The 20,673-nt window shown below is 39.4% G+C and overlaps 1 protein-coding gene across 6 annotated transcripts in view; it reads right to left on the reverse strand.

The window, feature by feature from the left end:
• Window positions 1–332: 332 nt before the first annotated feature.
• The window catches only part of BCAR3 (BCAR3 adaptor protein, NSP family member), a 67,381-nt gene continuing 47,040 nt past the window's right edge, over window positions 333–20,673 (reverse strand). For all 6 annotated transcript variants that reach the window (XM_021526025.3, XM_021525981.3, XM_077785449.1 and 3 more), the window contains 9 exons: window positions 11,665–11,793; window positions 10,127–10,569; window positions 9,450–9,550; window positions 7,098–7,726; window positions 4,298–4,413; window positions 3,356–3,527; window positions 3,033–3,156; window positions 1,978–2,193; window positions 333–1,199 (listed from right to left, as the gene is read on the reverse strand). In XM_021526025.3, the coding sequence (XP_021381700.3) occupies window positions 1,012–1,199; window positions 1,978–2,193; window positions 3,033–3,156; window positions 3,356–3,527; window positions 4,298–4,413; window positions 7,098–7,726; window positions 9,450–9,550; window positions 10,127–10,569; window positions 11,665–11,793 (2,118 nt within the window). In that variant the 3' untranslated portion in view covers window positions 333–1,011. The remainder of the gene's footprint in view (window positions 1,200–1,977; window positions 2,194–3,032; window positions 3,157–3,355; window positions 3,528–4,297; window positions 4,414–7,097; window positions 7,727–9,449; window positions 9,551–10,126; window positions 10,570–11,664; window positions 11,794–20,673) is intronic.

Raw genomic sequence — 20,673 nt, forward strand, 5'->3', positions numbered from 1 at the left:
CAGATCTGGTGTTGGTTTTGTTGTCATCCTACTCCAATACTCCAGTGCTCTAAGTAACATCCCACTCCAGAAATAGGCTTACTGACAGCAACCACATGCAGCTCTGTCTTTGATATTTGTACAACATCTCAGGCCAACCCTTTGTCACCAGTTCTGTGTATAACAAAGTAGGATTTGCTGCTAAGGCTCTTTGTATAATGAACTGTATGCATGCTGATTTCCTATAAAAAAGTGGTAACACCTTATGCTTTGTCTTCATCCAAGGAAAAAGTACTTACCAAAGTGATTAACCTCAGTAAATGAAGCAAGTTACATACATGCATACACCCACGTTTACTCATGTCTGAAAGCATTTTAATTATCTGGATTGTTTGTTCTTGCCATTTCATCATTCATTCCTGGCAGCATAGCTGTTGTGCAGGCCCCAGCAAAAGCTGAAGTACGACAGATGCTGTTCTTAAAAAAAAAAGGGGAAGTTGTCCCAGCACATACACAGATTAGTTTCATAGGCACAGTGATGTTTGAGCCTTCTGGTTACAGATAAAGGATCGTTTCTGCAATGTGCAGTGTTTCTGTGATTTGTAAATATGCAAATTATTTTCCATAAAGATACACTTCACAATTCTATCTACAGTGTTTTTTATATTCATTAAAGGAATATTATACAGCAAACTTCCTGCCATATCAGATAATTAATCTACCATTTTATTTACACTATTTGCTTCATCTTAATATTAAGATGCCAGTGCCCTTACTTCTTGGCATCACTAAAACATTGCAACTTTGGGGAAATAAAGGGATAACCTAACTGTTTAAAGGGATCAGTATATGACTTGGTGACACAGTAAATAAATAATTTGTTTAGAAATCAGTAGTTTTAAAACAAGTGTGCCTTGTGCAGTTAAAAGTTCTAAACATCTTGTGAAATGTAAGAAGTTTGTGCAGTATCAAATTGCCAAAAGAATGCTAAGGTTATTTCAAGTATATCACTTAAATAGTGTTTCCAGAGTCTTATATACTTAGTTGTTCCACCAGCTTCACTGGAGGAGGTTCCAGTTTTCGGGAAAGTGCGGTTAAGATCCGGTTGAATTTCTCGTATCTTTCACTTTGATTAACTTGTGCTCCTTTGCTGCCCCAGAGCAATCTCATTTGAAATTCTGTCTTGAAGATTTCACTCAGCTCTTCATCTGGCTGGAAACCTAGTAGGTAAAAAGAATCCCACAGTATTACCACCAGGTAAATTTTATCTGTGGAATGGCTTTTAAACTGTCTTCTCTCCAATAAGGTGTAGTGCACTGGGTTGTGTTTGCACAATGATTTTAACAAGCTCGTGAACAGTGAAAAAACCTTTCCAGCTTTGACATTCTAGTAACACTGATGGCTCTGAGGACACTGAGATAGGCTAGCCTTGCTCAGTTCTAATGTTCAGAATTGTCATTATAGTCAGGCCTTAACTATAATTACTGATGTATACATGCTGCTTGCAGAAATTACTGTACTTCTCCCCACTCCCTTAACTTTTCCACTGCAGTTTTGAACAATAAAGTCACATTCTTAACATGCTGCTGCTTTCTGGCTGTAAGTGGTCACAATCTCAGTGCTGCAACTTGTACTATTGTAAAGAATCTCAGGGTGGTAGTTTAATTGTAATAATCAGAGTAGGAATTTTATATTGTACAGAAGACAGTAAGTTATCATCAGTCTATACTGTACTTCAGTTGCCAGAAGGGTCAGCATATTGAGTCATGAGAACTTTGAGTATGTTTAGCAAAACTGCTTGCTAGAGAGCTGTAGTGATGAGTAATTTACTGTCTACTTTTAAACAATATTAATGTTGTCCTCAGCCTGAATTTCCCGCAGGATGTTTACTGCTCTCTCAGCTCCTGCCAAAGAGAAGAATTTCTCTCTCTGACATCCAGGGGCATATGGGCAGGCACACAGCCCCAGCTGGTGTGGCAGTGCAGCAGTCTCTCCTACCTTGTAGCAGCTGCTCTGCCGTCAGGCGAAACGTCTCGGCGTGCTGGGCGATCAGGCGAGCTGTGCCCAAGTGCCTGAGCATTATTTCACCATTTTGGTCACTGCTTTCCCACAGCTCCATGCCTTCAAAAGCAACAGCTTGGCGCTCCATCAAGGTAACAAGAGGCATCAGCAGTGGCACTGTTATGTTGCTGTTCTGTGGAGCACTGATAGTTTCTGGAATAGAGCAATGACCATACACCTCACATCATCAGACATTATTGTTAATTGAAGAAGGTGTTGTAGCTGTAGTGTCCTTTTTTAAGTTGGAAACTACTATTAGTCTTCCATCTTTCAAATGAAGGACAAATAGCCTTCAAAAACCTTACCTCAAATATACCTGTCATACCAAGTTGCACTGAACTGATTGGAGATGAAGACCAACACCAATTGGTGTTGTAAAATTCCATTTGCTACAGGGGAAGGTTCTGCTGAATTACCTAGACACTGGCACAGATTTTAAACATTTTCAAAATTGGTCATTCCAATAAAAAATATCCATGTGGCTAAAAAGTTTTCACCGTTTACCTGTTCTCTTGGAGAATTGTTCTGAGAAATTATTTTTTCTGCTCTGTGTCCCTCTAGAAACTAGAGCTGCAGTGAATCTGCACAGGGGCACCTAATCTGACCAGAATTACCTAACTCATTCTTTTTATTTGAGGATTCATCTAATCTAATAGACAAAGAAAATAAGAAGCAAAATCTGCCAGAGGAGAGATTTTTTTCCCCCCTTTTTTGGCAAGATGATGCAATGTGTCAGTTTCTGCTGGACACAGAGTAAGTAGGGATGTGGGAAGAATGTTATATTCTGCAGGGATACAGGCAACACAAGCACATACTGATGTTTGGCTGGCAGACTCTGCTTCTATTCATAATCATATGGTATTATACAAGTTTCCATAATTTTAAGGTACAATGCACAGTTTGGAAGGAGCGGCTGTCTCATCTCTCCTCACAGGAAATCAGTAAGGAGAGGGTTAAAATGCCAAATAGAAACCTGTGTCACTCATACTCACTAGTCCACTCATCTTGTCCTTCATGCAAAGCTTTGCAAGATGGTTTCAGCTGTTTTTCATACATAATGGCAGTCTGGGTATAACAGTGTCTTAGAGCCGTCCAGGTTTGTTCTAATCTACTGACCTGTTCATGCAAAATAGAGAATACCCATTATTGGGTGCACAGCAGGAAATGTACACAGAGTCATAGAATAGTCACAGAGTCATAGAATAGTCATGAAGACTATTCTGATGTTCTCTCTAGTCTTGAAGAAATTGCTCAAATTAAATTAAGCCATCAAAGAACTCCACATTTTGGAACATAAAGAGAAACAGATTTTTACCTGTGGCATTTCCAGTGCTTTCATAATGGCAGAAAATCCATATAAATCCCCAAGTGACTCCTTCAACTCCACGGCAACTTGGATGATCCTGTTTAATGTTGCTGCTCGATCTTCTACATTTCCTGTGCAACCCAAGATGTCAACAGCTATTCCTATTGCCATGGTATTGTGCCTGTAAATGAAACAATTCATGCAACCAATTACTAAATTTGTTTAAAGGTGAGTTTTTATCTTGGTATGCCCAGCAAACTTAAGTCTTGCCAACATATTTGCACCAAAACCAACTACGACATATGGAATAAATACATGCAGGCTTTAAATTAATGTTTTAATAAATTCTCCTGAGATACTACTAACTACGAAATTCCGCTCAAACACTGAATGAATGAACACTTCTGGGAAAATTGCCCCAATTCCCTTTGTCCTCCACATTCAAATCCTGTGACCTCAGCCCCCAAATATCTCAGCAATCAAACTACTGAAATATGAAGCAGAAAATGTAGATCAGAACACCCTAAGTGTTCCCCCTTAACTTGTGCAGAGGTTTTTCAAAAACCTTTGCTAATTTTTACTTTATTAGATCCTCTAGCCTCTTGCCACATGCAGAAGGGTACTACCTTTCACTCTTCTCCACACACACTTACATGCTCAGATAGATTATAAGTCCCCTAATTTTGATTTCCTTGAGGACAGCTGATGGCATTCAGCTGTTCCTGCTTTCAACACCTTCCCCCTTTCCCTGTACTTCATGGGACAGTTGCATTATGACCTTAAAGAGTCCTTTCCTATTCAAAATGAACTTACATACCATCTCAGTAAATAATCTGTACACATGAATTCAGGAAACATGCAGGAGAGCATTCTTGAAGGAAATGAGTACAGTGCAGCCATGCTTTGAGCTTCTGGCCACCTGCCCTGGCAATGAGGAACAGGAACATTTACCTCTCAATCAGGTCAAGGCGCAGCTGATGTCCGTAAGGCAAGGTGATCAGTTCAAGGCCAGAGTTCCCTCCCATATTCCTCCTCATCTCTTCAGAAACATCTACTATCCTTGCCACCTGTCAAGTGCAAAAAACTGCATGAATTTTAAAACTAACATTTAAAAGAACCCAAAAAACTCTAGCCACAGAGATGTTCTCCACAAGTGCATGGCATACAGAGCTAAGTGTACAGCATGCAACGTTATAATACAGGCATCAAAGAAAAGCTGTAACCTATGTATGTTCAGTGCCTTACACAAAAAAGCCAATTATTTTTTTAAATGATAGAGCCATCAGAAAACAAAAGGTGTAAGCAAAATGCTTTATCAAACTCCATCCTCTGCTTCCAGAAAGGGATTACTATGCAGGTTCCAGGAAATGCAGTGCACTCTCAGCCTGATCCTTGTCAGAGAGGGACAAGGCTCTTTGCCTTAAGGACATACATGCTTGCTTTGCCTTTTTCCTTTCTAAAAAAACTACTGCTCAGAACATTTTTGGTTACACCACAGGGTCCTAAAGATGAATTAGGTTCATAAAACTTTGTAAAGATTAATTAGAAAAAGGACTAAGGAGGACACAATGCTGAGTGGCTAAGAAAGTCAGTGTGTGAAAACTGATAGCCTTACCAATTTGTCTTTGCCTTTTAAACAGATTGTATTAGCTACTGGTTATCTCAATAGCAATTATAATAGCTAATAATAAGCAAACCCACATGAATATGATGGTGTAAGATTATCTACTGCTTTAAGGCCTGTATGTTGACATACTTACTAACCAATCTACCTGCAATATTCTGGTATCACCCATGAGCAAGTCTTTTTTGGCTATGAAACTATGAAAACGATCTGCACTGCACAACAAGCCTCACCAGTACAAAACAGCACTATAGAAAAACCTGTTTCACTTCTAGAGAAGCAGGAGTGACATGAAGCCCCTGGAGACACTGATTGCTAGTCCATTACAGGTATGCAAGTGGCAAACACTCACCTCATTACTTACCATATGGGGCATTCTTTATTTGAAATGTCATTATTTAAAAGGCACACTGAACTACTGATGACACACAGGATCCATGAACTTTAGCCTGGGATCTCAGTACAAAGCATTCATTCTGCTGGTTCACAGGCCAATCTCATTGCATCATGCAGTTCTTACCAGAGCAGTCTATGCAACAAGTTGCCAGTAAATGACAGGCATTGGCTCAGCACTTGTGAACATCAAACAGACTTCTCTACCTGCCCCAGCTAGTTACTGTTCCTGCTCCAAAATCCAAAAATCTGTTTATGCAAAACCCTCTAATGACTTAATTAATTCCAGCAGGCTACTTGGTGCCTTAGTTCCACTGCAAAGTTTACAATATTTAAAATAAGGAGTCTAATAATGAGCTAATTGAATGTTATATACATACATATAAACTCACTACTTCTCTAAGGCATGCATATGCTATACCTTTAAGCAACATACTCTTTAACAATATATTAAAGATATAAATTAGGGCAGGTGGGTGGGCGGAAAAAGTGAATTTTGAAACAGAAATGTTAGAGAATGCTGTTAATACTTGTGAAGCCATAGTAAAAAAAAACTCAATCTACCACTTTTGAGAAGAGTGAGGAGTTGTGGAGCTAAGTTTTTCCTGAGTCACCTCATCTGCATGAAGCCTCACTTAGCAGCAGCCAGCAGTGCTACTGAGGAAGGACAAAGCTGTGTTTGCTGCTGGCAGGCCCCAGCAGCTGGCAGGACTCACACTGCTGCCCCAGGGAACTGCCCCCTCCTCAGACCTTCAGTGTCTGGGAGCTCAGCAGCACCAGCAGAGTGCTACTGATGTGCTGCTTCTGGAGCATCACCTTCCTTTCCTGTCTGCAATGGAGTTGCCCAGTAAGCAGCTATATGTTTTGCTTCTCAAACCCTATTTTAAAAGACTAAAACTGCCAAAACTCAATAAAACTTGGGGGGTTAGATACCCACCATAGCATTTGTTTCCTGTAGCTGCTCTGGAGCACGTACAGCACTCAGTCATGCCAGCAAAGTCATGCAGATTTAAGCAGTTACATTTCTTTCATTACACAGTCATCATCTCATTAGGAGATGATTCTCCTGCCTTTCTGATCCATTAGCGGATCCCCAGTCCCTGGCAGCTGACCAAAGTCTACAATGTGAAAAACAGTTCTTTGTGGTTTTTTACATCTTTCTAAGGAATTCCACTAGTACAGGTCTCTCACAGGAGGGAAGAACACAAGTCCTGATAGCTATTTTTCCACACCACCTACCTAGCTGTAAGAGAGGAACTCACTCCGACAAGGATTATAAGAGCAGCTGGTTTTAGAAGTTTAAATATTTAATTCCACTGAACATTGTATATAATGACCATGTGGCAACCAGGTAATGTCTGCCTGCTCTTTGCCCAAACCAGCTACTTCCTGTCACGAGCAGTTCTCCCCACAGTGCTTTACAGCACTTGAGAGCTCTTCCTCCAATACAGGAGAAAGGCTGAATCATGGATATGCAGCAACAGATAGGAGATTTAAAAGACATGGAACTTCAAGAATTTGAGTCTAAAGTCAAGCATGACTTTGAACCTTTAGTTCAAAGAGTTTGTGAACATTCTTATTCTCCAAATGGAAAATAAACACCCTAAAAATTCCTGCAAGCAATACAGACATTACAATAGCTTCAAATCTACCCATTATTATTTTCAAATCAATTCTTTAAAAAGTATAAACTGACACAATATAAAATAAAACACATGATTTTCTTTTTTTTACCTTGCAGTCCATTCTAAGAATATGCTGTGCAATAATCTTTGGGTTATTGTTGGTGAAGAGCTCCTTAACTCTTCTTAACATGGATGTTTCCAGTGGCTTGTTTTCAGGAGGAAGCAGTTTGGATTCAAAATCATTCGGTTTAAAACTAGACACTGTCTCATAAACAGGTGCAGAAAAGATGTTGCCTTCTTCAGCCATCTGAGCTTTTAAAGGATCTGTAGGGTTCATTGTAGGATCATCATCAAGGATCAAATAGCTTGTTTCAGAGTTCCTGAATGTTGCCCTCTCCTTTTGTGTTAGATGTTCCACATAGCTGTTTTTCTGAGACAAGTGTTGTTTTGCTGCTGTAGGATGTCTGGCAGGGTTTAGTTCACAATAGTGTCCTTCAGAGCTGTGGGAAGCCAAAGGAGAATCTGGGAGCTTCATCAGGGGGGTTTTGCTGGGTTTAGGTGGAGGCTTTGGACAGAGCTGACTGTCTGATCCTCTAAGAGCTTCCCCTAGCTGTGACTCTGAGGTGACTTTCTGAACAACTGTGGGGCTTAGGGATGGTTCACTGCCTGTTCTAAATGCAGGTGAGCTTGGACAGGAGTTTGCATCTGCTTCAGGTAATCGAGATGGGTGTCTTGAACCTGCAGGGGAAAACAGTGTTTTAGAAGGCCAAAATACATACAATTCCTGCTGCCTGTGCCAGGGTTCATCTCCTAAGGCTTTTTCCTAAGGATAATATTGACAGATCATGTCAACTCTTTGCTGGCAAAATTGTGTATTTTGAGGAATGACCTAGCCAGCAAATTCCATTCACTTGCTGATCCTCCCAAAATCCCAAATACATGGGATGCACCATAGTATTATTCTGTGGTAATGCTGACAATACTTCTAGCCCCTGCTGCACACATAGGCTATCCTGTCAGAGCTGGGTGGCCTCCATAGCTTGGAATAGGAGGTTTCTTTGTAACCTGATCCAGGCTATAAAACCAGCAACTTCCAGCTGTATCACATAAAAGATGAGTCATTTCTGAGAATGACAAGTTTGAGATGAAAGCAAAACTTCCCAAAGTGAAGCCTGAACCTGAACTAAGGTATGGAAGGAATGAACTTCAGAAATGCTAATCTTCTTGTGAAACAGAGATACTTTGAAGATGTGGATCCATATGCTTCTGTGTATTTATTCCTCATCCTGTACCCACTGCATATGAAAACCTCAGCATCTGATACAGGATTGAGTCCTGTGTCAGACATTCCCAATCTGCAATTCTTAGTGCATTTGCTGGTATCAACAGCCAAGTGGCCAGTTGCATCGTGTGGGTGTTACTGCTTGATTACAGATATAAAACAAAAACTCCAAATCAAACGCTGTCACCACCCTTAAGCAGTATGATAACAGGACCTGCTCAAAGGATCCTTTGACAAAATGCACAGCAGAACTCTTCAGACTGTTTTACTACCAAAATAAAAGTATCTTCAGCCATGGATTGGAATGATCAATTCAACTACTGAGGGACAGAAACTTGCCTTATAAATATCTGTCCATCCCACTGTCAAAACACAGGAGCACACTCTTGCTATCAAAAGACAGTCTCACTGTACAAATACTTAATATTCTCTTTGTCATGACAACTCTTCCTACATAAAGAATTTTAACAGTACCGTATTTAAAACAAGCAGCCTTGGAAGTCAATACTAGTTTGTCCACATGGGAAGAGATGCATTATTGCAGACTTCTATACACAAGTATGTTAGTATGGAAACAACTGCTTAAACCTTTGAAGAATCTGAGAAATTAGTGTTGTCACACCCTGCTTAGGATGACAGTGGCCATAGAACCAGACAGCAGCAAAAGAAACAAAAAGCAAAAGGGATGGAGCATAGAGAGAGTGAGGAAGACAGAAGAACAGAACTGAGTACAAAAGCCATGGCAGTATTTTTCTCCTAGTGAGGAACATTACCCGGAGAAAAAGTGGTTACCAGAATTTCCATGAAACACCACTTCTACTTAAAAATGTTTTGTCAGAAAGACATGAGTGAACCAAGTCAGTTCTTGTCAAGGACAAGTGAGGAAAGGTAATACCATAAAAAAAAAGGTATTAATGCCAACCACAGCTGTCATTTTTTTGGTGTGGAAGCCTGCTGAGTTGTGTGCTAAAGTTCTCAACTATTTGATGCATAGTAAATAAAAACCCTGTTCCCGTGACTTGAAGAGAAGCAGTGTGTTAACACAGCTTACAGTGGCCATTAAATATAATGCATTTACAGTACTCAGAACATTCAGCAGTCTCACTTTGGTCTGAAGAGTAACAGACCACCTGGACACATACCAATTCTAAGTATGAAACGTCTAATTACAAAACATACCTATTAGCAGATAGCTCTCTGACTGGTGAGCCTTTAAAGGGAATCTTTTCTCCAGAACATGATCCAAACTAGCTGGCTGGCTACCACTTTTTTCTTTGTTTCTAGGGTAAACAAAAAATGCAAGCAAAAACATATCAATATATGCAGCACTTAAAATACATATTTAACTGCTAGAATATATCATAAACAGTGCAAGGATCATTAGCTTTCCACTTGGGCAGCTTATGATAATAAAAGGTACTTCATTCATTCATAAACTGCTGTTGTAGTGGCAGTGAAATGGGCTATATTATGTGTCACCCTCCAGCATTTATGAAGGTATTCCATTTCTAATGGAACATTTGATTTGGACATTGAAACTAGGATCCGTTATCCCACACTTCTAGTTTCTGTTTCAGGAGTCAACTGTGGAAAAACAGACTTCTCCGGAGCAGCAGCAAGATGTTATTTTAATCCTTTGTTTTACATAGTCAAGATTTGCCAAGTCACTGCAGTGCTGTTGTGCTTCCAGAGTCTACATTTGATCTCACTTTGTGGATTTGCTGATCCTTTGCTAAAAAATCAGCAAACCCTCATGGCCTAGTATCACATCTCAAATCAGACTGAAAATTCACATCACCTCCACCAAGAGCTGATGTACTTAATTTCCTTCCATAAGGACAGCAAAAGTAACGTACCTCAGCAGATTTCCTCTGGGCATGCTCTGCTCCGGGGACTGCATGCTGGATATACCAAGACTCAACCTTTTTGCACTTTCCATTTTTCCTTCAGGGGTTCTTGGCTCTTTTTGTTGGGCTGGAGTTACACCGTATTTTTCTTCTAGACACCTGAGAGGCACAGTCCTGTTGATAGGCTGAAAAATAATTGCTCCACTCTGCTTTGATATTGGTGTGCGATTCCCAACATAGTATCTGACTAAGCCAGGGACACTGTCAAAACTTTCCAGCTCAAACTGATACTGAACACGACAGTAGGCTTCATTGAGTCTTAGAACTGTTTTGATGATTTTAAAATGCTGAGGGGTATTTTTCCATTGACAGGTAAGAACAAAGTTCCCAGGACTGGAGAGAGAATCCCTAATCAGAAAATCTCCATCTCTCTGAACTAGGCCTTCTGCCACCTTTGAGGAAAAAGAATTATATAAAAAATTACTTTCATAATCAGAAAACAATACATTACAACAAAATATTCTTAAACACAGGAATTAATTTGGCTACTCTGTGAGAATACATGAAGTCACAAATACAAAGCAAAGCATGAAGTGTGGTAGAAGAATGATGTCTCCAATTCTTAATTAAAAGCTCATCCCACAACAGCGATCTGAAAGGGCTTCTTGGAAGGAACCAGCAGCCAGAAGCTGACCCACTTTTGTGTGTATTTCTTCTAGTATACTAATAGAAAATAAGGCATGAAGGGAAAGCAGTGACCCAGGATTTTATGTTTAAAGTATTTGAATATAGTCACACTGAAGTTTAGAAGCCAATACAAGATCCTGGGTTCTGCCCTTTCATTGTTACCCTACATGACAGAAGCTTTTTTTTTTTTTTTTTTTAAATTCTTTGTGAACACTGCATGTAAACATTACTGACTAGGAAGAGTCAGAGACACCTTGTTCTTCTGTTTTGAGTTGATCCTCTCATGAGATAAAAAGGATGCCAAGAGCCAAGTGCCGAGCGCGGCAGCTGGGCCGGCCCTGCCCCGGGAATGAGGGAGACCCGCAGGGGGAGCTCCAGCGGCTCTGGAAGCTCCGATCCAACCTCGGCCTCGCCCTGTCTGTAACTCCGTTTGTAAGGATCAAAATGTGATTGAATGAATTTTGTTGCTGCTCTTTCTTCCTCTCCCCCAAGTTCCAAGCGCAAGAAAGAAAACAAACAACATTTTAACTTTCATTAAGAATACTGAATCAAATTAATGTCAGTGTTCTCTAAACAATATGTGATCACAGTATTCTTATACAAAGCTTAAATTCCATTTCCAGATTTATTTATTCACTGCATAAAAATCTTGAAATGTATGTTTTCCACAAGACTCTGCCCTGAATGCTTCCTCTGCCTCATTATATGCCAAGCTGTGATAAATACCATAGCTTTCATACAAACAGGCATTATGTTCCTACTAAATTAATTCAGGAATCAGAGATGTGTACAGCACATCAGTGAAATCCTGCTTGTCTGTAAAAGCTCAAAGAACACTTGGCAATGCAAAGACCACGTACCTGCCGGGGAATACGTCCGTGGTACCAGGCATGGCTACGCAAGTCTTCACTACTCAGCTGCAGCTCTTCCTCTAACTCCTTCTTCAGCTTTTCCGGGCTCTTGTCCATAACTTGCCTCTCCCTAGAAAACTGCAATAAAAGATTAAAAGCTTCAACTGTGCCAAGTTTAGTGATTAACATTTTACCTGGGTTATAACTTCCATCATATGACCTGCACTGGAATGCAGGTGCTGCTTTCAGCAGGCTGGCTTGGCTTTGCTATCCAGATTGTGTTTGCAAACCCCAGCATTCTGTGAGATAACATGTGATTGTTCTACACCGCATGGAACAGAGCAAAGTGTTCTGCCTGTACACCAAACTAATAACGACACACCTACAAAGTCACTTCTCTTACTTCCTCTTTCCAATAAGAATCCTAACTATAGCCCAAAAAATGGAAGTGTACCCAAATACCCTGCTCCAATATTCTTCCTCCTGTTTAAACTTCCATTTTAAATTCAGATGCTTTCCCAGCAGCCCCCTTTGAACCCATCTAGTAAAGAACATTCCAAATGCATCAAGACAGGCTAAGCTGGACACATTTAGTAGTTCAATATTTCTCTTGCCAAAGAACCAATTTGCCAAAGTAAAATTTCAATCTTAAAGGGCTTACTCCTAATGGTCATTAAATTTGCACATCCAAGATATTCCCTTCTTAAAGGAAAAAAGCTCCTGTTGCCCCTTATCACAAAAGGCATGAGATTTGCTTGAAGATGTCTCCATCACCATTGTACAGCTACTACACAATTTTCTGGAAAATTTCTGTCTTCATCTCTTTTTGGAGCACAGCTTTCATGCTGGCCCACTCTGGCTGGCTAATCCTTATGGATGCAGTGTTGCTAACAGTGAGGTGCAGGATCTTCTCTGGAGTAGCCACATTCTCTTTCATAAGCACTCAGAGGAGGGACGTACTTTGAACTTCCTTTCATTCTCCAAGGGCTGGGACTCCAGCCCATCTTTGTTGTGCTGAAAAGTTTCAAAAGCCTGAGAACATGTTCAATACTGATGAAAGAATCAAGAGTATACCCCCTCTTAAGAGAAAGACCATTAAAAAAAAAAAAAAAAAAAAGAGAGAGGGATAAGGAGAGAGTGGGGGGCCTCCTGCAAAACGCAGCATTTTGCTCCCAATGTATTATGGATTTTTTTCTTAGGTCTGGATATGAGCCAAAGCTCATGGGTTCCTTTAACTGACACACTGATGCAAATGAGGAACACGTGCATTATTTAAAAAAGAGCTGGGAAGGCTTGCCCACCAATTCCTGTTCTTTCCATGAACACTGCTCTCTATAGCTTTTTCTTCTTCACAGCGAATACTCCCAGCACCTAACCGTGGGAGCAGGTGGCACACATTTAACACTCCTTTCAACAGCCCTCCCTGCAATTTCAGGCAGACTGAATTACAACAGATTACCAGACAGCAGATTTTTGGTGGAATAATGCCAGAGGAGGCATCCTGCTGCCAAAATAATTTAAACATGCTGGGAGCCCAGAGAAATTCTGAGACAAATTGTCCTCTTCTCTCTGCTTTTCTCAGAGAAAACTAAGGCTTCTCTTAGACAAACACTAGTAGGTAACATAGAAAGGCAGGGGATAAAAACAAGATGCTAAAGAATCACTTTTCACCTTAGCATCCCTTCTGTGAACCAGAATAGAGTGTTATTTGTCCATACAAATCTGGTTCAAAATGGACAAGCACTTTCATCAAGGAGCAAATCCTGTGGGTTTTGAATCAACTCCTTCCAAGCTTTATGAGAAGACTGTGCAGAAAGAAACCATGCCACTAGAGAAAGAAAACCTTCACTGAACGGGCTCATTCATAAACCCACATACAACATGAAGAGATGAAGTTGCTGGATGTACAAGGGGCCACAGAGGAGTCTTGGTAAGAACTGAAGTCCAAAAGCATATTGAAGTGTCAAAACATAGTCAGAGAAGGCCAAAAATGCCCCCTCCACTCCATACCCTTGTGACCTATTAGACCAGCACAGGTGAAGGACCTCTGGCACACTATCACTTGTATTTCCCAACTCAAATGGCTGGGAACCCATTTAAAGCTGCTTGGCAATGATTGTAAAATTAACAGCCCTTCCACTACCATGTCTTAGAGAATGATAGCAAGTACTGTAGCATCTACACAAGCTGTAGGTAGAGTGAAGAGCACATAAATTGAGCTGAGGCTTTTCAAAAGCACCTTTTCCCCTGACTGCATGAGGAAGTGGCTGGGGAACATTTAAAATACCCCCTCCAGGGTAAACAAAAACATCCAACTGCAATGGTGTAACAAGATCTTAAAGTCATAGCTGTGTGCTTTGCTGATCTTCTGAGAGGAACTACTACTTTAACGTGAATTGTATTTAAGGTTTCAAAAGATGCTTTTGAATGGAGATCTTAAAGAACCCAAAGCTACTACAGAAATTGTTACCAACTTTCCAAAAGCATCTCACAGTATCTCAGTGGTAGGCAGTGCAAGTGAAAATAGAACAGAATATGGGATGCAAAGGCAACAACTGAATTTGCTTAGGAGAGTTATACTTTTAGCCAACAAAAAGAACTAAAGGATGAAGAACCAAAGACCTATATATGATGAAATGGACAAGTTTCATCCATGGTACTGACATGAATTATCTTAAAAATACCAGGATGATCCACTTAGAGATACACATTAATTACAAATACAACATAGAAACCTAGAATTTCTTCTGGTGGTTGAATGGATTTTTCATCACTCAAAGGAAGTTAATGAGACATATATTGAACTTGAACTACTTCTAACAACATAGCAAAAAAAAAAACATTTAAGGAATCCAAACCAACAAAATTGTTAACATTCATAATTACTGGTTTGTTGAAAACCCTCTCCACCATCATCTACCACATGGAATATACTCTTATTGCCAGAGAGGCTGGACATCTCCTGAGATTAAGAAAACACGCTTAAATAACCTTCGTGCAACTCAGTGAAAGAACTCCAGTGGCTAGCACAAATCCCAGGATACACAAGGGGAAAACTGCCTAGGTAAGCAAGTTCAGTAATAGCATGTCTTCCTGGACAGTTTTTTGTTCACTGAGACTGACTTCTTACAGAACCTACTAAAGGAGAATGGTGACTGATGAACTGTCTGTAATCTCACCAGCCAACACCTTTCTGTGCTACGCTCTACACCCAAGGCCTCTGCTCTGCAAGAATCTCTGCAGACACTGAACTTCACATCATGCAAAACTCAAAACTCACTCTAGGCACAGCCTGTGCAAGCATGTGAGCCTGTAAATAAAGAAGAGGGTAGATTTACAACAATTATTAGCTATGCCAGTGGGTTTTCTTTCAAAAGAAAAGGTGACTTATTCCACTTATCAGGATGCAGATCCTTCAGCCCTATTTCCCAACAGCACCCAAAAGTTAATGGGCAGCAATGGTAGGCTGTAAATTTGCACTAACTTCATAGAGACAAACTTCACTTAGCACTACCTCCTTTTTTTATTTCTTTGCCTAAAACACTTTGTTGACTCCTACTCAATGACAGAAAGAAAGCTGAATTTATTTCTACAGCTAGACAGTGAAGTGGACGGTAAAAATTTTAAAAATAATCTAGGGAAAGATGAAATACTTCCATGCAACAAGGCATGGTTGGAGCAACACAGGGAAGCTTCCAGTTTAAACACTTTGAGATCTTTAATAGTAACAACCCTGTCAGATATCCCTGGAATAAAAAAGGCAAATCGAGTCAGCAGTCACTGTTTTTAAATACAGATGCTTTTCCTGGCCTACAAAGAACTCCCCATAAGTGTGTGCTTTCCAGAACTGTTTGTTCACATTTTGGTTGCATTGTTTCCAGTCCTGGTGCTATTTTAAGATATTTCTGCCATGCTGAGCTTTTGTGAACAGACCTGTTTTGTGAACAGGTCCTTAAAATAAAAATACATAACTACCTAGTAATACAATATTATCACCCTCTGGCAAAAATCCTCAAGCCTACTTACATACACTGTGGAAAGCCTAGAGAGCCAAGACTTTATAAGGAGGGAAAATATTTCAGTCAATAGTTATAAACTAAAACTCCTTGACAGTTTATTATTTTTCACAAAGGATTTCTACTTCAGGGCCATTAATCTAATGGCAAACTGTGCTTACAGATGTAACAAGCTATCTGTAATGTTACATATTATTTTACTTTTTTTCCCAGGCAAAGGTTAATCTAGCATACCAAAATCTGGAAAATATCAAAGTTTAAGGAAATAAAACATCAAACTATGATCTCATTTAGGGCAAATTTGAGAGGACTTGACCTACCTACCACAATATGCTGTGCCTCTGAAATTTGTGAATGTATTTTAAAGGGAATTTACCTCAGAATTATCTGCTGCTTATGCATCCAAGGGGTAACTTTCATGTGAGTGTTTGGCATTCTTCAAAGGCAACTTGCTATACCAAGCTCTTGTGTCAACCATCCTAATGGAATTTATCACATTAGATTGTGCTGAATAATCTACTATATGAGATAGGTAGTAAACAAAGAGAAGTCCCACAGTTATTTCTGTATTGTTATTAATTAATTTCTCTCTAAGGTGATAATGTGTTTGGTTTATTTTTTTTTTTAATTTATGTGTTTTGGGTTTTTGGTTTAGTTGCGCATTTTTTTTTTATTTTTTCCCTAAAACAGTTTGAATTATGAGGGAAAGGTTTTTAATTTTAGACATTGTTTGGAAGTGGTCCAGAATCTGTCATGCTAGAGCCCCTCATTCAGCTCAGATGAAGCCAAAATTCACATCATCTCTGTTTGTACCCTTCTGTCAAAGTATTATTACGCAAAGTGCAGCCAAGGCCTGTTACGGGTACAAGACTAAAGGGGGCCACATTCCCACCCAGTCTCAATTACTTCCTGGTGCTTTACACAGCTCTGCCAGCTGACAGCTCCATGAGCCCAACGAGCAGCCTTGGAACCACCTGATTTCCTGTCGCTTTGAAGGTTTCAGGAGAAAAAGAAAAAGAGATGGTTATTAGGGATAAATGAGAACAGCTTTGTGAAAACTGAAGTGTGATCTGGGGAAGAAAGTCAAGTCCATACCTTTCCCAAAATTTTAGTACTTTGTTTAAAGTTTTAATAAATGTTTCCATCTAAACCAAACGTATTTAAGATTTCTTACAAAACCACCTTTTCTCTAACACTGGAGGTCTGCTATGTTTGCTTAAGTACACCATGAACATCTGAATTGTGACTTTCTGACTGGGTAAAATCACTAGGTCCTACAAAGCCTCCACACAATTGAGGGGATGGGAGAAACTTTGTGATTAATGAAAAACTTAAATTTTGTGAGATTTACATAGCTTAGCCAAGTGGATAATTTAACAGAAAGACCAAATGACAGAAAATATGAAGGGGATGCTGGGCCAAGAACAGGAAACACCAAGAGAGAACACAAATATATGAAACAAGAAAGGGACACACAGGGAACACACAGACATCAGGAACATCTGGAAAAGTGAAAAATAATGAAATTTCTCTAATTCCAAGCCACTAGAGATCAGTCAACTTGTTAATATAGAAAATGAACATTTTATTGTCAAAGTTCCAGTTCCTGATTGATATGTAATTCCCTGGCTGCAGAGATCCTTTCAGTAATTAATCTTGTGCCCTTGTGATCCTAACCAGACTGCCTGTCACTATGAATACAAGCATTTAAAAATATACAATTACATGAATTTATAATGAGTACAGTGTATATAATTTCACTTATAACTCTACTAAATGGCCACCAAACACAACACACTTGCACTGAGCATTTACATGTAGAACCAAATGCTCCATTATTGTTCAAAAACATTCTTGTCAGTCTTATTTTCTCCTGTACAGAAAAGCAGCATCATTGACCAAGGTCTTACTAACTGGAAAAAGGGAATTTCTAAACACAGGAATCCATTTTCTGATTGACTTGGAAATTGAACCATAGCTGCTGGAACATTCTTCACAGAAGCAGCTTTCCCTAACATTCAAGAGGGCACAAAGTTCACAAAGGACTATAACAAGTGCTGTGTTAAGTAAGAGGAGGTACAGAATGAGTGATTTACTCAAGAGAGATTAATTAATACAGTAGAATGGTAATTTTGAAGCCACCGGATTTCTGCATGCTTCTTCAGGTAACTGGTGACAATTTTTGAGGTTACTCATGAAAAGATAACAAATTATCATGAAAACTTTCCCCAGGACTGCAATGGCTCTTTAAAATCACATAAACTCCATTATGTTAATGTTCTCACTCTGTTGCTATGGACAACAGAAATTGCCTGGCATTCACAGGAAAGCAGCCCATTTTTTCTGGTTCTGGCTGTTACAGAGTTAATTTCTTCTCAGTAGCTGGTACAGTGTGGTGTTTTGTTTTCAGTATGAGAACAATGCTGACAACACACTGATGTTTTGATTGTTGCTAAGTCATGTTTATCCTAAATTAAGGACTGATTTTGTGTCTCATGCTATGCCAGTGAGGAGGTGCACAAAAAGCTGGGAGGGAGCACAGACATGACAGGTGACCTGAACTGGCCAAAGGGATATTCCACACCACAGAACACCATGTGAACACCATGCCCAGTATATAAAATGGGGAATTACCTTGAAGCAGGGCTGATAGGAGTTCAGGGACCGGGTCTGACATGAGTCAGTGGTTGTGAACAACTGTATCGTGCATCACTTGGGTTTTTTTATCTCTTTGTTACCATTATTTTTACTATTATTATTATATTTTACTTTATTTCAATTAGTAAACTGTTATTTTGTCAACCTAGAAGCTTTAGTTTTGATTCCCCTCTCCATTCTGTTGGGGTGGGGTGGGTGAGTGGCTGTGTGGTACACAGCTGCCAGCTGGGTTCAAACCATGACAACTAATAAGCAATATACTTGTTTAGAATGAGGGAACTAAAAAAAGCCTTTTAGCGCAAAGATCAGTTTAATGTTAAGTGAAGGTAATGGGAAAACTTAATTCTAGTGGATTCAGCAACCATTTTCCAATACACCACTACACTTGTAACAAATCCTCACATTTCTATGTACCATTCAGAGCTAGGAGTGCTTCATTTCTGAAATACAGACCCTGAGAAATCCTGAGTTGAGTGTTAGTCAAATCATAATCCTTCACTCAGTGACCCTAAAGATTTGCACTTCCAACTGTAGATTATGTTAGCTGTTATGTAAGGGATTTTTTTGTTTTGTTTTAATCTGAGACATACCTAAATAATAGATACCACCAAGAAATTAAATACATATATACCTACTGAAGAATATTCCCATTCCCATCAAACAGAAGCCAGTAACAGAGCACCAGTGGAACCTGTCCTATCTACATATTTATGATAGAAGATAATCAAACTCTTACTAGAGTGTAACTTTAAAATTACCATGGGAAATTGAAAAGAATTTTATAATGTAAGACTCATCAAAACTCAAATTCAGCAACAAGACAATGGGAAATCAAAGTTCTGTGAGCTATACATAATTTTGGGCAGTCAGTCTTTTCACATCTGCCTCTCTCCAACAATAACAAATCTAACACTGAAAAGGCAGACTGATAATGCTGAGTGGTGATTACATGTAACTCACGTGTTATCAAACCCAATTGCCCCCACACACATGCTGAAACTGGATATATGAAGCCTGAGGATGCCAGTGAACAGATTTAGATCATTGCACACTGAAGAAATATTAATTAAGATCTACTATCTATAAAAAGCGTTTGCAATTCACCCAAGATAAGAGATGGCACTAGCAGCAAGTAGCTGCTTATAAAAGGCTTCATATGCACGTCACATTCACAGCATTAGTACATTACTCACTGGTGTGCTACATCAACGTGCTGGAAGTTATAAAACTTGGCAGTCCTGATAACTGGAGTGGCTTTCCCCTTTTGTGCAGCTTCAGCTGGGGGTGAATCATAGCAGAGAATTAAGAATGAAAATACTTGAACTTCAAGGCCCTTCCCCCTCTGATCATGACAACCATACTGACTAGTACTAAAAAAACCCTTTCTTGTGGTGAAGTTGATTTCATTAATTTAGACCTCCACAATTTTTAAGTCACCATTTATCACTGATTTAATCTTAATTTACTTATCCTCTTCTGAAAATTGCAAATTTAAAGAAAAATATTTTGGCTTGGAAGTGGCACAAGTCACAGTTTAGTGTTTTCTCTTCACTTCTTTATTAAACACAAACAGGAGCCCCCTTGCCTTGAAGTTTCTTTATTTGCCTCAATGTAAAAGCTGACCTTGACAGTAAACAGTGATAAAAAACCAAACGAGATCATTAAAGGTACTGACATATCATGACTGAAGAATGAGTTGATCCAAGTTCAGATGTTCTGCACTGATCATTATATTTTCTATTAAACCAAATATCTGCTGTTGAGACCTCAGTTTCACACACTAAAATGAAGTGCCACAAAATATGGGTGCTCAAGTGCTGTACCTGCTTCCTGCACTTGGTGGGACACAAGGCATCTCTGAGCTTGGCCACAAACTGCTTTCAATTCAATTGGATAGCATAATAAATTTAGCTCAATGCAGAAAAAAGTCTGAATCTCTCAGGGGTAGTTGAGAACTTAGGTGTCCTTATTTATGGATCAATTTGGTATTTCATTTAACTTGTAATTACTATTAAAACCAAGTATTAATGTAATCTAATTACACAAACTGATTTTGCTCAATTTAAAAAAAAAATTAAAACTGATTACTTAATTTCATACCATCTTATTACTCATACCATTCTAGGTCCTTTAGCATTTCACAGAATCCATACCACCGGGACCCAAGGTTCAGACCTTACTTGATTTGACCACCAGCTGTTTCTATACCTAGGGCCACTTTCTCTTCAGAAAATGCACCCCAGTTCCCTACCATCCAAACTTCTTCAAATAGCAGTTAATCAAATTTAACTATTGCTAAGTCTGCATACTGGAACACATGCATTCAAATCTATTTTAAATGCTG

The sequence above is a fragment of the Lonchura striata genome, chromosome 9 (assembly GCF_046129695.1).
Source record: "Lonchura striata isolate bLonStr1 chromosome 9, bLonStr1.mat, whole genome shotgun sequence".
NCBI classification, from domain to species: domain Eukaryota; kingdom Metazoa; phylum Chordata; class Aves; order Passeriformes; family Estrildidae; genus Lonchura; species Lonchura striata.